The sequence below is a fragment of the Genypterus blacodes genome, unplaced genomic scaffold, assembly GCF_046128005.1.
Source record: "Genypterus blacodes isolate CSIRO-AG114 ecotype Tasmania unplaced genomic scaffold, CSIRO-AGI_Gbla_v1 ptg000148l_1, whole genome shotgun sequence".
Lineage (NCBI taxonomy): Eukaryota > Metazoa > Chordata > Actinopteri > Ophidiiformes > Ophidiidae > Genypterus > Genypterus blacodes.
Window position 1 is genome coordinate 74,775 of NW_027466950.1, and position 14,350 is coordinate 89,124.

The following is a 14,350-nucleotide window of genomic DNA, read 5'->3' on the forward strand; positions in this document are numbered from 1 at the left end:
GCACAATTGTAAACACGTTTTCTGCTCAAACAAATCAATCAGGTTGTCATTTGAGAAAACAACAAAAATGTATTTAGACAAGTTTCATGAGCTCAAAGAATAAGAACGGTCAGATTAGATTTGTAAAAGAACATGCACAGAGGGAGAGCGGCTTTTGGAGACCTGTGTTATATTCAGACGAGTCCAAATTCAAACCTACACGGATCTGATGGTAGAACGTTTGTGTGGAGAAGAATTCAAACTGGACTACGGGTACTTAGACCTGAGGCTGGGACCTGAAGTTCAGTCCCCCAATGGCCTGTAACACCCACACTATCAACCCCCCTTTATGTCCTCACCTTCTGTTCATATATGGTCTGTATGCATGATCTGCTCATAAAAACTAAACTATAAAAACATCATCGCATGTCAATCCAAACTTGTAATAGTAACAAGTGTGTTCTTGCTAAATGTATCTGTAACAACAAAGCGCTGTTTAAATTATTCACTCACAGTTTTACTCTTCAGTTCGTTATGTTAACAATGGTATGTTGTACAAATTTCATTTACAGAACTATAATCATTTTATGGAGAAGGGGGAAATCCACAGGTAAACGTCCCCAGGAGGACAGGTGTCAAAGTCTGGCTTTGGGGCTTAGAAACGCGGATGTAGGACAACCTGTGACTCTGACAGTTCCACCTGCTGACACTATGTGCTGGTGTCTGACATGGACGTCTCTAGCATCATGTCACTCTCGTACATTTCGCACTCCAGCGCTAGTGAGAGCTCCAGAGGCGTCTCCAGCAGCTGATTTGACAGCGGAATCTCCAGGTTGGCCACGCTGCTGTCCTCCAGTCTGGGCGTGGCCAAGGTGTCGCTGGGCTCCGACGACGTGTTGAGCATCTTCATCAGGGCCGGCGTATTCAAGCTCCCTCGCACTTTGTCGTTGATGTCCGTGCCTGAGCGGAAACAAATAGAACGGCGTGAATTCCGACCCAAATGCATTTTGGGAAAAAAACGGAAGCTTGCTCTCGTACCTATATAGGCGTCCGTGTCACCGATGTACATCTCAATGCAGTTGCCCAGCATCGTCACAGAGAAAGCGTCGTCCCTTTTCAGTCCAAGTGCCTGCCAGAGAAAAGGAACCGAACCAGTATTAACATTTAAGACATGTTTTTCTTTCCAAACAAGCATTACTTCCTTGCCCTCACTCCATATTTTTCCCCCCTCAGCAGAGATCAGAAACTCTTCTCCCCGCATAGACCTTTGCCACATTCTCACCATCAAATTATGCTCATTCAACTATGGATTATACCGTATGGAAGTAGTCAATGGCGCTCTCAAAGTCGCCCATGAGACTGTGCACGTATCCTATGGCGGCGTAGGTGGAGGCGTGCTGGGGGATCAACACCAGGGCCTGGCGGTGGTACTCCAGAGCCTCATCATACTTTCTATGGAAACAAATAGCAAAAAAAAAACAACTTAAACATGTATTTCACGACACATCAATGCTGGGCTTGTTTTTATGAAAATCACGCTGACATTTGCTGACAAAAACTTGACATATCCTGTCAACTATTAACATTATCGTTTCAGCGATTACCGGGATCATTCGGGCCGGTCACACTGACGCATTAGGGTTTGTTTACGGAGAAGGGATGGCGGCTGAAACTCATAATGCCACAACAAGCCACAGGAGGGTTCATCGTGTGTGGATGAGACCCTGATGTCCTTTTACATTAAAATGAGCCGAACCTTTTAAAAGAAGCACTTGTGCCGCACACGTCCTTCCCCTCTCGTATGTGCAGAGTGGCGTTATGCATAATTCATGAAAGGATCTTTGTATAAATTGTGAATGAGGGCTCTACTTATACAGACAAAGTGAATAGATCTCTGAGAATAGTTTGTATTACACGGATAAAAAGACAAAAGGCGCAGAAGGCAATGGACCAATTAGAGTGAGAGAGTCTTCCACGCCACCTTCTCGACACTGATTTAGCTTTCCAATCATTTAGTAGAACTATTATATATAATGTATGTTACTTATATGCCACTATACAAACTCTTACTTCAGTTTTCGACAGACATGACCCAAGTTGTTTAATAAAGGCTCCCACTTGTCCACTGTTACCTAAAATATAAAAAAGGAAGGAAAACGTCTTGTTAACCCAAATCATTCAGAAATGTGGCAGCGCAGACGACATTTACACACCAATACCTCACATATTGATCATCCGTACAGCACGTACCTCGTTGCCTATGGCTTTGATCTTCTCCATCGCGTCGAGAAACAGCTTCTCCGCTGTCTTCCAGCTGAAATACATGAGACATGGAAAACTTTGGAGCATGTGCATTTGTTTATAAGATTTACAAGATCCAGAGCTGGGTTTATTATCTGTGTACTGTCCATATGTCACTGCTGTGCCACTTTGCAGCTGTTATGCATTACTTAAATGTGTACATGCGTGTTTTCCTCGCTTATGGAATTTTATAACACATATGGCCCAAGTTACTGAGCAGCAGGAAACACCAGATGTCTAAAATGTCTGATTGCTCAGCTCCATTTGATGCCTGAAAATTTCTCAGTGCCAGTAGCAGTAAACACCTTTTAATGATAACTATTCTGATATGTTAACGTGCGTCTGCTTGACTTACTCTCCGTTCTGAAAGGCGACCACAGCCACCTCGTGTATGACAAATGGGTCCTCTGGCGCGATGCTGAGAGCTTGGCTGAAGAAGCGTTCCGCTAGTTTGGAGTTGTTTGTCAGGCCGTACTCCAGGCCGATGTAGAGCATCGGTAAGTGACACCTGCACCAGAGGAAACAAGGCAACACTCTGGGTCAAACGCTGTCCAAAACGTATATATTTCATCAATGCTATAGGGTAAATAGTAATAAGCCTCAGGGGAGCAATGGTGAATCAAAAGACCTTTGCTGTCAATCAATCACGAGCATTAATTGATGTTAATTCATGTCTGTCAGCTCGACACTCCCTGTTCTCTTCTCTCAAGTCTGAATTAGTAAGTATTCATGAAGTAGAAGTGTGTTTTCTCATCTAAAGCTGCATTCTGTGGTTTGCAGGGTGGGAATATAAGCTGTGGCAAACTGGTACCTACCCTTTCATCAGCTGGGCAGCAGTGAAGTAGGCAGCCATGGCTTGATCATGTTCGCTCTCTACTGCAAACGAATGACCATAGGCAATCCACGCAGGGCCATATGTCCTCTCCAGGGTGGTGGCTTTGCTGTAGGAAACACACAACAGCCAATATGTGGCAACTGTGAGTGGATGGAAATATAAAAGGCCTGGGAGAGTGCTGAGAAACAGGACGCACGTAGGCAAATACGCACCTGAGGTATCGCCGTGCGTGCTCGTTTTTATGGCCGACCATGAGATAGTAGCACCCGACAGCAAACCAGGAGACCTGATAAAAGGTTTTTATCTGGTCACCAAACAGTGCAATTTGAGTCAACACAGACAGCTGACGTAATGGCAGCACTTACCGGGCTGTTGGGATACAAGTCCACCAGCTTGTGCGAGAGGTAGAACAACTCTGCGTGAAAACAAGCAGTGTTCATCAGAACCACGGATAGATGTATAAAACACTTCAGATTTCATTCTAAACATTACTGCCATTTAGAGAATAACCATTATCGGTGTGTGAGTATCAGTGGTTGGTCTGCTGTGCTGGTTTTACCGTTTGCTTTACCGAGCTCCACCAGAGTCCCTATGTGGACAGGTAAACAGTTGGCATGGAGTGGGTCTTTCACCATCACCCTGAAACACAAACCGTTCATTATTAGGATTATTACTGACAAAAAGTTGATCATCAACATTTAAATCTTTAAAACAGAACAAACTCTGGAATAAGACAGATGTTGACAATGATTACAATTGACAAAAATGTCCTTTTTGTAGGCAAATGAGTTTCCTGAGATTTTTAGAGCAACAACAAACAAAGCAGACACCTACATGGATGTGAGTTTGTAACACATCTTGAAGTCACAGTTGTAATAATGTCTCTCTGCGAGTGACACCACCACGTCCAAGTTCTCCTGAAGACCGTTGACCGTCTCTGGCACCACCAACTCACTGGGCTTATTATACTGCAGACAGAAGAGAGTGAGTGTGTGAGTGTGTGAGAGAGATTATTTTATTCGTACATGATCTGGAAACAAAATGAGTCCTGCAGGTTAGAGAACGTTTCTAAAATCATTGTAGCTTCCCTTTACCTTCTTTAATCTATTCTCAAAGAGGAAGTGCAGCAGCTCTTCTTCCTCCTCGGTGCATTGTTGGCTGAGAGGGAGTGAGTCGAGAAAGTCTTTTTCTATCCAGGATGGAAAACCACAGGAACAACAATGATCAGAAACACACTAGATATAACAAGCCAGTGATTTACTGTTAATAATAACCCACTCTGTGCAGATCAGCGAGAGACCTGTGAACCTTTCTGCAGCCTCACCTTCCTGTGCGGTCAACATGTGGTGCGACGTTAAAAGGTCAAAGGCTTCAAAGCAGTACACATCCAGTTTTAAGGCTTCTTTGTAGCTGGAGGTGGCCAGCGGCCTGTTGTCCATGGCATCATAGATCTTACCTCGCAGGAGGCAGATGGAGCTGTTGATCTGAAACAGGTCAGAGAGAGAATAGGTGGACAGAAGAGAGAGACGCATGAGACAGGGACACAATCTCTTGTTAATGTCAATAAAAGCATTGGCGTGTCAACAAACAAGACTAGACAAAGACGTCACTGGGTCACCTAGCAGTGCAGCCACAAACTGCTGTCACAGGCGACTTTCAACAACAAGGATGTCAAGAGGATGAGTGGGGATGTGTGTGTGAGTAACAAGATCAGACCAATCACTGCTCAGAAATAGGATTAGACCATTGTGTATGTGAATTAATCCAGTGTGTCAGAGACAGACTGACACAATCCTTACAGATGCAGGGGACATGTCCCAGTCCTTGGCTGATTCTGGTATCCCATTGTCCTCCCTTCCAGTCTTGTCCAGCAGCTTTTTGAGGGCCGGCTCTTCCATGTCCAGGATATCTAAGGCCTGCTGGAACTCTTTGGCAGCATACTAGAGTATATCGGGAGAATTAAACACACCGAAAACATACACAAAGCTGTCAGCATCCACACTTGAGCAGAATATAGAATGTATGTAATGAATCCAGCTGTAGTTACTATGGTTACTTACATGGCACTTAGCAGCAAGATACTGACAAGCTCCATACAGCTGCATGAGAGGAGAGTGTTGCGTCAATCAGGACATCGATACAACTGAGATGTTACTGGTGAATTCTCCGTGTGGGACTGACCTTGTCGAGTTTCCGTGAGCGGAGGGCGTGGGAGGCTCTGTGGTACTGTGACGTCAGGTAAAGGCACTGAGCGAGCCAGTAGATATCCTGGGGATCCTCTGTGTGCACAAACAAAGAAGAAGAGTCATCAGTCTCAGGTGTTAGGGAGTCTTCACTGAAAGGCTTCCTGGCAATCTACTGCGTTAGTTAGTACACGTTTACACAGGAGGATGATTAGTGAGCTTATGGGAAGATTCAGGGGGAAACGTTTTTGGGCGTTTTGACGATGTTAGTAGGCCTATAGGAGTTGGTGAGAAAACCAAATGGCGGTTATTGTCTCAGCTATGTCCACACTATTATTTGGCTCTTTTAATTTGACAACAGTGATGAGACCAAACACACTGCAGCAACAGCGCCCCCTGCCATCACGTAGTACCTGAGCAGCGGTTAGTCATTTATCGTGGTGGCAAAATGTGATGCAATTACAAATGTGACACTCGCGCACTCCTCCAGTTTGCTACCTGAACATCTTGAGGCCTTTCAAACCATTAAAGCTCCATTTGATCTTCTTCCTGACGTCATAAAGGCCCTTACCGCTTATCACAGTGGCTACAGTTGCGGAAACACAACGGCTGTAATTTGACAACAAATTCAGTACCTCTCTTACGGTTTCCCACGGATACGGTTTAATACACGGACTCTTAACGAGGCTACAAACACGGTATGCTGTATCCATACACACGTCTTCCGTACCGGGAACACGTCCATTGTTGATCTATTAATATCACGCGTCTTCTTTTGAGCTCCATTGTTTTTTTTAAAGTGATGAAAAGTAACAACATACAGCAGGAAAAGAAAGTTATTTACCAGTCAGCTGCATCACTTACCGTGAGAAAGAGACGCTACCTTATCCGCCCAGAACAAAGCGCTCTGATACTGTTGCTGTAAACACACACAGATCGGGAATGGGTCAACTGAAAACGTTATATTTTGTGCGTTGATATCATAATATTGTCTTGACGAAAAAAGTACAACATGTATTACTACAGGCGTCAGTTTGGCTAGCAAGCTAGCATAAACCTGCTAAGACAGCGGGAGTTGAGAGAAAACAAGCTTTACCTGGTCGATGTAGTGCCGTACCCGCTTTCTAAGTCTGTCCAGATTCATTTTTATTTAAAAAAAAATCTTCCTTTGACCATCAAAAGTGTTTCATTCTTACTAAGCTTACGGAAAATTCAGAAAATGAAATCCGCGGCTTCTTTCTGCAACGAGTGTTCTGCTAAATGGCACCGTAAGGAAACAGATTGAATGTAGAGTTCCGCTTCCACGACATTTGCCATCATCAATAAAAACAATTGCTTAAGTATTACCAACATATCAAATTTGCCGTGTTTAAAAATGAGTAAATTTTCCATTTAGTAAATTAAGCTTATTTATGTTTTGTCCAAACGGTGTTTATGTCGTATATGAGTTCAAATGTATTATTTACTGTGTATTCTCATGTGTTTTGGATTGACAAAGGCAACAGTACTGTTTTTTAAAACGTATTTTTTATTATAAATTGAACTTCAACTAACTAGAATCACAATCAAGCATAACATAAATCACAAGAAACAAAATTAATAAATATAAACAACCAAAGAAAAGTAATGAACTATTAATCCAAAAGACAATAAATAAAAACTCTCTCCGGTTTCTCTGTGAATATTACATACAACATGTTATCAACAAAAATATCTGCTGCTATATTTAAAGAAAAAATGATTAACTAGAAGTGATACATGTTTTCCTTTATTATTGACAATGTTCACCCTCTAGTTATCTTCAGTTTCTATCATCTTTCTTCCTATTTCTCAGAAACTACTGTGCAGAAACAAAACATGGCTTTGGAACATGGAACAAATCATCCCTAAGCACCTCATCCTTCCTCAATGCTAGTGGTCTCTTGCTGTGTGTGTGTGTCATCATGTGTATGTAGTTCAGGTTTGGGAGGTGAGTTGTCATATCTATCTGGGGTCATATCTGTTGCGTTAGAAGTAGAGGGATTCTTGTGGATATCTGGTAAGGTAGATTTCCTGTGTACTCTGGGTACTTTTGGAGTAAGAAGTACTGCTGGGCCTTCCTTCTTATATTTGTTCTTGGTTTCTGGCCCTGCTGCTGCTTTGATGGTCTTGTTGTTTGGGCTGTGAACTGTTGCATCAGCGTAGATCTTTCCTCCATTATCGCAATCACTGTTCCTCATATCGGATCTTTCTTGCCCCTAGTGTTAGACATTTACGAAAACACAAAATGAAATGAATAAACTCATTTTCAGAGATAATTGTGCCATATTTCTGCTATCTGAAGTTTTGTTGATAGAAATTAACCGACAAAACAAACCTTTTCCTCGCTCGCCCTTCCCCGTGGGTAACGAGCAATACTGTCCATCACCTTGAGAGTTTGGAGCCAGTCCTCATGCCAGCTCTTCAAATTATAGTTAGGCCTGCATTGGCTCAGACGGCACAAGATCACCTGATTCTCCTGAGAAATGCGGAGCAACTCCCTCTGCCTCTTCTCCCTGCTCAGGCTACAGCAAAGTTAAAAGAGAAAAGGCAGACAATTGGGGTTTCTGAGTTTCATGGGCCACACGAGGCTTTGGAGCCCAGACGTTGTACGTTAAAATGCAAATAGCAAATTATAACTCACCTTTTCCTGTCAAAGATATTTCTGTTGTCAACTCTTCCAGTAGTGTTCATGATATGTGAGATTTTGCCCAGAAGCATGTCATTTTCTCTGCTAATCTTCAGCCTGTTGTCTTCTTCAAGCTAAATAACAGAAGATAAAATGCAGGTTATTATAGTATTTTACAATTAGGAGTATAACATATTAAGGTGTGTAATAGTATCAGAGTTCATTCAACTGATTTGACACTGAAACGTTTCAACCCAGTGGACATGATGTGCATTAGGTTGAAATGAAACACAATGCAACCTTCTGTTTCCCCAGTTTGACAGTCAGATGACTATAGGTCCTGGGTGGAGTTGTGTTTATTGTTGCTTTAACAGATTTAACCTAAAGAGGAAAAGCAAACAAATGTTGTATTAGCCAGAGAATACAGTGATTGTACAAATTCTACCATGCAAACTATTATTTTCACTAATTTGATATTAACAAAACAAACAAAACAGTTGATATTGACATCAATACTAATATCAACACTAATCTCAATATATCTGTTGCTGCTGACCTTTCTCCTGTGCATTTCATATGATGTGTTGTCCCATTTCTGCTGAAGGTATTTGCTTACAGAGGGAAGCACAGGCTGATATGCCAAGTGCTGCATCGTGGTTCTACAAAGACAAATCATGAGAGGATAAGAGCAAGCGGTAATATGTATTTAGCCCAAAACATTTGAAAGAATCCTTTGCATGTGTCATGGTTACTCGGACAAAAATGAACAGTATGAAATATAATATATCATATATTCCTGCCTTCAATCCTCCCTGACTCACCTCAGTTGTTTGGCTGTTGGCAAAACTCACAGTGCGTTCTCCACTTAATCATCCAGGCTGACTGTGGCTCAGAGACTGCAGTCTGTTTCCTGCCAGTCATACATAGGTTACCATGACAGCAGCTGGAGGGTGGTGAACGAGTGGTTTTGAAACAATGAGCTTGTTTAGCAAGTTACGCACCGGGCTGCATGCATACAGGCACAAAGACAGGCCAATTAGAAAGAAACCTGTGAGGAGAGCGACTTTAAAATGAACTCAAAGCGGAACACAAACAAACTTGTAATGCTTTGACGGAGCTGTTGTTCATGCATCAGAGGACAAATAAAATCACTTTGGCAGCTGTTTTTCATGTCGTCACTCATGTAATATAACATTTATTAGTATTCATTTATGATCGCTGATAAGACAAGTCACTCCTGTAAGAATTGTTGAGAGCTGAGATAAACATGTCAGAGGCTCCCTGATGTATCAAAGTTCATTAAGTCTGACAGACAGGTTGATCGTGAATTATGAGATCAAATGAGGAATAATTCAGTTTATTGGAAAACTAACTGACAGGATTGGACCTGATCCAAGGCATCTAAGCTACTGTACTTTCCTACTTAGTGCTGCATGCAGACATCCTTGGAAACTGTTACTTGGAGACGCGTGTCAGGGCAGCCAAAACTAACACACTTCTAAGCCCTCATATTACGCGCACATGCAGATAGAAACCAATATGAATATCAAGCTGAAGTTGGAGCTTGGTTATTCCTGACCAGTCTTAAATAAAGCTTTTATACAGAAACTGGAGTTAAGTGAAAGATTCAGTCAATAAATGAAACACCATTGTCTGCATGATATGCCATGTATCACATCCAGCAATTCTATAATTATACAAAGACAGAAAAGGCCCATATACAACATACACAAACATTGAAGGCAATCGTTGAAGGATTTTTGAATGAATCCCATTCAAGGTTTGCTTTGGTAGCGATTGTTCATGAATGAAGATATATATTACTGCACTCCCCCCTACTGTCTAGAAGTGGTTATGACTATTTTGGTTACAACCGAGGTCACAGGAATGGCACGATTCAAATATATCAGTATGAACAGCCAAAGGTAATTCTAAAATAAATGTAATTGTAATTAACATTTCTCACAGCAGTTATTTGGTTTTTTAAAACAAATGCCTGACTTATATTACTAACGGCTGCATTCTCAAATGAGTAGAGAATGGGTAATGAATGGAGGGATATACTTGTAAATAAATGTATTCCCTTATATTCATTTACAGGCTTTAAAGAGTACATGAATAACTTTTAAATATGTTACAGATGTTATGATGGTAAGAGTTGCTGTCCAGGGTTGATTCTTCATACTTGACATGTCCTCATAGACGCCCTCTTAAGCCAATTAAATGTTCCTCCTTCGCAGTCACATCTCACTGCACGGGAGAAACCCTAATGAATGAATTATTGGCAGTAAAATGTTTCCAGTCTAATTTGCTACTAAGAGGAGATGCGTAGATGAGGACAGATGGGTGATATCAGCGTGATGAAACAGGGACTGAGAAGAAGGTCTTTCTTGTCTTTTAAAGAGGCCAAATCATATTTACCTGCTTAATACATACAGCACAGCAGTTTTAGATGCGCCGACTCGGCAACTTACGACTAAGCAGGAGCATGTGAGGATATTCTGCAAAATGTGTAAATGTTTTCAGAAGAGTCAAGCCTAGTCAAGTCAAGGACTCCAGCCACCCCTCACATCGACTCTTTTCCCTCCTTCCATCTGGTAGACGCTACCGGAGCATCGGGGCTCGGACTACCAGACTCAAAAACAGTTTCTTCCCCCAGGCCATCAGGCTTCTCAACCAGTGACTCTGCACTCCACTATCATTGGCACTCATGGCACCTTAGATTAATTTATAGATAATAGTCTGTACATTGTATATTTTTAGTCTTTATATATATATTTTATTCTGCTGCTATTCAGTCTGGTCTGCTTTCTGCAGTTCTGCATTTTACTTAAAAACCTTTTGCACTAAATTCAATTTTGCACTAAATTAAAATTTTTGCATTTTGTCATTTTCAGTCTCTACATGTTGCTGCTGACGTCTCGTCACAAAGAATTTCAATGTAAAGTATCAACCTGTGTTTTTGCTGTGCATATGACAATTAACTCTTGAACTTGAACTATGTAACATATATACACATAAAAATGAAACATTTCTCCATTTAGATGAGCTGATGGCTGAAAGACTCATTATAAGACTGAAGACACCTGTGATGCTAATTAATAGTCACTTTGAAATAACACAACAATTCAATGATTTATTATCCCTCCTAATGGTATCTATTATTTTGTCAGGCCATTTTCATTTTTGGGCAACGTGCTACTTAACAGTTTCAACTGATTTCAGAGAAAATTATTTTTCATTTTAGTAGGACGAACACTTTTTACACGTCAGCAGCTGCATTTGTTAAGCCTCCACACAAAAAAAGCATTGAAATACTTCACCAGATTTTTATTTAAACTTTGTATTTACAGATTGATTCAATCATTCAAATGATTCAGTGTCTTAAGCACAACATCACCTCATCAGATCAACACCCTAACGCATGAGAAAGAACATTAAAAACAATAAAGAACACCATCCGTCCTCTTTAGTGACTTATCTCACAGTTATGAATGATTTAAAATGTACATCTCACACTCTACAGCTCATTACCATGACTGTTTTTGTCCCATAAAGCATGCTTTTATGTTCCCTTCAGATAATAACCAATCCAGTGTCTACTAATCCAGTGTGATTTGAAATGATTTTTGAAGACTTGAATTCCTGGAAAATTTAGCATATCCACCAAAGATATTGACTGTGGATCATCCAAATCAGTTGATATCAGTGATTTTTGGTTGAAGATTGCCTCACTGTCCCTCGTCCCCGTCCACGGGGGCGGGAGTCCCTGGGGGCAGGTTTTGGGACCTACTCCGCCACGACCCCAACTCCGCTCCCAGGGACGCCTTGGGGCCAAAGTGGGAACCACTTCGCCACGACCCCAACTCCGCTTCCAGGGACGCCTTGGGGCCAAAGTGGGAACCACTCCGCCACGCCCCCAACTCCGCTCCCAGGGGCGCCTTGGGAACATAGTGGGAACCACTCGGCCCCCCGGTTCTCCAGTGGACCTGGTTCCCCAGCGGTCCCCCCTGGCACGCTCTCCCGGGTGGGACATATTTACGGGGGTACGCATAAATATTCTGATCGATAGAAGGGGGGTTCTGCGAAAAACCTACCTCAGATAATGACAGATCTTTGCTCCCTGTGTTTGGATCCAATGTGATTTGACGTGAATATCTTAGAAATTCAGCTCTGGTCTTGGGCTGTGCTGGTGACAGAGAAACTTCCACATCAGTCAGTGTCGGTGAGTTCTTGGTCCATTCCTCTCTCAGAATGTTCTGTAGTTTATCTGTGACCTTTGACACAGACGCCACAACCTCCTCAAAGGCCCTCAGAGGACGGATCTTGATGGTGGCTGATTGTGTAGATTTAATGAGATGCAGCAGTGAGGTGTAATTATGTAGAAACTGGATGTGATCCTCTGTGTGGGACAGCTGCTGCAGCTCAGCGTCTTTCCTCCTCAGCTCAATGATCTCCTGCTTCAGCTTCTCCTGTAGCTCTTTGGCTTGACACACTTCAGTTTTCTGCTGGGATCTGATCTGCTGCTTCACATCAGAGCGTTTCTTCTCAGTGAGACGGATCAGCTGGTTGAAGATTGCCTCACTGTCCTTCACTGCTTTATCAGCAGAGCGATTCATGGCCATCAAATTCTGCTGAAGCACCTTCACGTCTTTCTCTCTGTCCTGGATTCTCTGCTGGACTTGTAGCTGACTCTCTCCAAGCTCTCTATGCCTCTCAGTCCCCTCTGCTGCAGCTGAGACTGTCTCGTGACCTTTATGTTCATCCACAGAGCAGAGATAACAGATACACTGCTGATCAGTGCGGCAGAACATCTTCATCACCTCACCATGCTGCGAGCAGATGTTCTCTTGTAGCTTCTTGGAGGGGTCGACCAGCTTGTGATTTTTGAAGCCAGGGGAGTCATAGTGAGGCTGGAGGTGTTGATCACAGTAAGAGACCAGACACTGCAGACAGGACTTGATGGCTTTCAGTTTTCTCCCACTGCAGAAATCACAACCAACATCTGCCGGTCCAGCATAGCAGTGATCAGCAGGAGCAGAGTGGAGTTCTGTCTTCTCCAGCTCCTCTACTAAATTTGCAAACATGGTGTTTCTCACCAGGACAGGCCTCGGTATGAAGGTCTGTCTGCACTGAGGGCAGCTGTGGATATTCTTCTCATCCTCTCCATCCCAGAAGCTTCTAATGCATCTCATGCAGTAGCTGTGTCCACAGGGAATAGTCACTGGATCCTTCAGCAGATCCAGACAGATGGGACAGCAAAAATTAGCTTGATCCAGCTGACTAACTTGCTGCGCCATTTCCCCTCTCAGTGACAGTGAACGTATGAGTTTCACTTCCTCAGAAGAGCTCTAACGCCAAACAAAACTCCTCCTTTGCTCTATGTTTGTTGATCTGCAGTGAATGTGGCTGGTCAGCACTGAACTTCAGTGCATGAGGGTTACACCCATCTAAGAGTGCAGATCTGTGAAGGGAGGAACAGGATGTCTAAGTTGAGGTCAAGAAGAGGGAGGGTTAATCACGTTGCAGGAAGAGGAGCGGTTTGACAGACGCACTGTTAATATTGCCCTTGTATACAACAGGAAGTGAAATTCATGATTTTTATAGGTTATGTTTCACTCAAAAGAAAATCTAAAAGTATTTTTGCTCAGCATTCACACTTGAAATCTTTGTCCTTTCCGTGCTTAATTTCAATGTAAAATGATATTTCCTTTTCATTTTGGTGCAGGTAAGAAAGGACTGTCGGTACATTTCTGTGGACCAAATATTGTTGGTCCTAGCACAGAACTCATTCATTCAGTGGTTTTGGATGCACCAACTTGGCAATTTATGACCGAGCAGGAGCATGTAAGGATATTCTGCTAAATGTTTATGTATGTTTATAGTTAATAATGCCATCTTGTTTTCATGTCCTTGTCAGAATGGCAGTTGATGTCAACTGTGCCAGGGAAGTCTCAGTGGTGGATCTCCTGTTGCACTCTTGTGGGCATAAGTGCTAAGGGAGAGAGACTCTGTAGGCCAACAACAGTACAGCCACATGTGATGTATCATTTCAGACAAAGAGTGTGTGTTTGTAAGCATGAAGGATTTCCAAGAAAAGCTACTCCTCATCCAAAAGCCCTTTAAAGTATGTAATGAAAAGCCCATGAAACATATAAACACATAAAAAGGAAACTTTTCTCCATTTAAATAGGCTGAAAGACTCATTATAAGACTGAAGACACCTGTGATGCTAATTAAAGAAAATAGTCACCTTGAAATATCACAGCAATTCAATGATTTATTATCCCTCCTGATGGTATTTATTATTTTGTCAGGCCATTTTCATTTTTGTGCAACGTGCAACTTATCAGTTTCAACTTATTTCAGAGAAAATTATTTTTCATTTTAGTAGGACGAACACTT

The 14,350-nt window shown here is 42.3% G+C and overlaps 3 protein-coding genes across 3 annotated transcripts; all 3 read right to left on the reverse strand.

Annotated features, from left to right (window-relative positions):
- Window positions 1-49: 49 nt before the first annotated feature.
- Window positions 50-6,551, reverse strand: cdc16 (cell division cycle 16 homolog (S. cerevisiae)). Its single transcript, XM_076165736.1, has 18 exons — window positions 6,395-6,551; window positions 6,163-6,217; window positions 5,297-5,394; window positions 5,176-5,214; window positions 4,915-5,055; window positions 4,440-4,599; window positions 4,210-4,304; window positions 3,950-4,083; window positions 3,675-3,754; window positions 3,481-3,530; window positions 3,328-3,401; window positions 3,096-3,221; window positions 2,636-2,788; window positions 2,230-2,293; window positions 2,050-2,111; window positions 1,296-1,431; window positions 1,018-1,108; window positions 50-939 (listed from the first exon to the last, which is right to left on the reverse strand). The coding sequence occupies exons 1-18, from the start codon at window positions 6,440-6,442 to the stop codon at window positions 689-691; spliced, it is 1,857 nt and encodes a 618-aa protein (XP_076021851.1). The 5' UTR covers window positions 6,443-6,551; the 3' UTR covers window positions 50-688.
- Window positions 6,552-6,970: 419 nt separating this feature from the next.
- On the reverse strand, window positions 6,971-8,824 carry cfap97d2 (CFAP97 domain containing 2). Its single transcript, XM_076165728.1, has 6 exons — window positions 8,767-8,824; window positions 8,502-8,604; window positions 8,246-8,326; window positions 7,961-8,079; window positions 7,655-7,841; window positions 6,971-7,535 (listed from the first exon to the last, which is right to left on the reverse strand). The coding sequence occupies exons 2-6, from the start codon at window positions 8,595-8,597 to the stop codon at window positions 7,194-7,196; spliced, it is 825 nt and encodes a 274-aa protein (XP_076021843.1). The 5' UTR covers window positions 8,598-8,604; window positions 8,767-8,824; the 3' UTR covers window positions 6,971-7,193.
- A 2,445-nt stretch (window positions 8,825-11,269) lies between these two features.
- Window positions 11,270-13,260, reverse strand: LOC143012545 (tripartite motif-containing protein 16-like). Its single transcript, XM_076165729.1, has one exon. It carries the CDS (start codon window positions 13,243-13,245, stop codon window positions 11,677-11,679), a length of 1,569 nt encoding a protein of 522 aa, XP_076021844.1. The 5' UTR covers window positions 13,246-13,260; the 3' UTR covers window positions 11,270-11,676.
- Between the last annotated feature and the right edge of the window lie 1,090 nt (window positions 13,261-14,350).

What these genes read in the sequence shown, in the direction of transcription:
- cdc16 (XM_076165736.1), bottom strand. Translation starts at nt 6,442, where the DNA reads ATGAATCTGGACAGACTTAGAAAGCGGGTACGGCACTACATCGACCAG. An exon ending in ATCTTGCTGCTAAGTGCCAT is followed by an intron (nt 5,056 to 5,175) that starts GTAAGTAACCAT and finishes GATATACTCTAG; the next exon opens with TATGCTGCCAAAGAGTTCCA. An exon ending in GCTGCCCAGCTGATGAAAGG is followed by an intron (nt 2,789 to 3,095) that starts GTAGGTACCAGT and finishes CCTCTGGTGCAG; the next exon opens with GTGTCACTTACCGATGCTCT.
- cfap97d2 (XM_076165728.1), bottom strand. Translation starts at nt 8,597, where the DNA reads ATGCAGCACTTGGCATATCAGCCTGTGCTTCCCTCTGTAAGCAAATAC. An exon ending in TCAAACTGGGGAAACAGAAG is followed by an intron (nt 8,080 to 8,245) that starts GTTGCATTGTGT and finishes TCTGTTATTTAG; the next exon opens with CTTGAAGAAGACAACAGGCT. An exon ending in AATATCTTTGACAGGAAAAG is followed by an intron (nt 7,842 to 7,960) that starts GTGAGTTATAAT and finishes ACTTTGCTGTAG; the next exon opens with CCTGAGCAGGGAGAAGAGGC.
- LOC143012545 (XM_076165729.1), bottom strand. Translation starts at nt 13,245, where the DNA reads ATGGCGCAGCAAGTTAGTCAGCTGGATCAAGCTAATTTTTGCTGTCCC.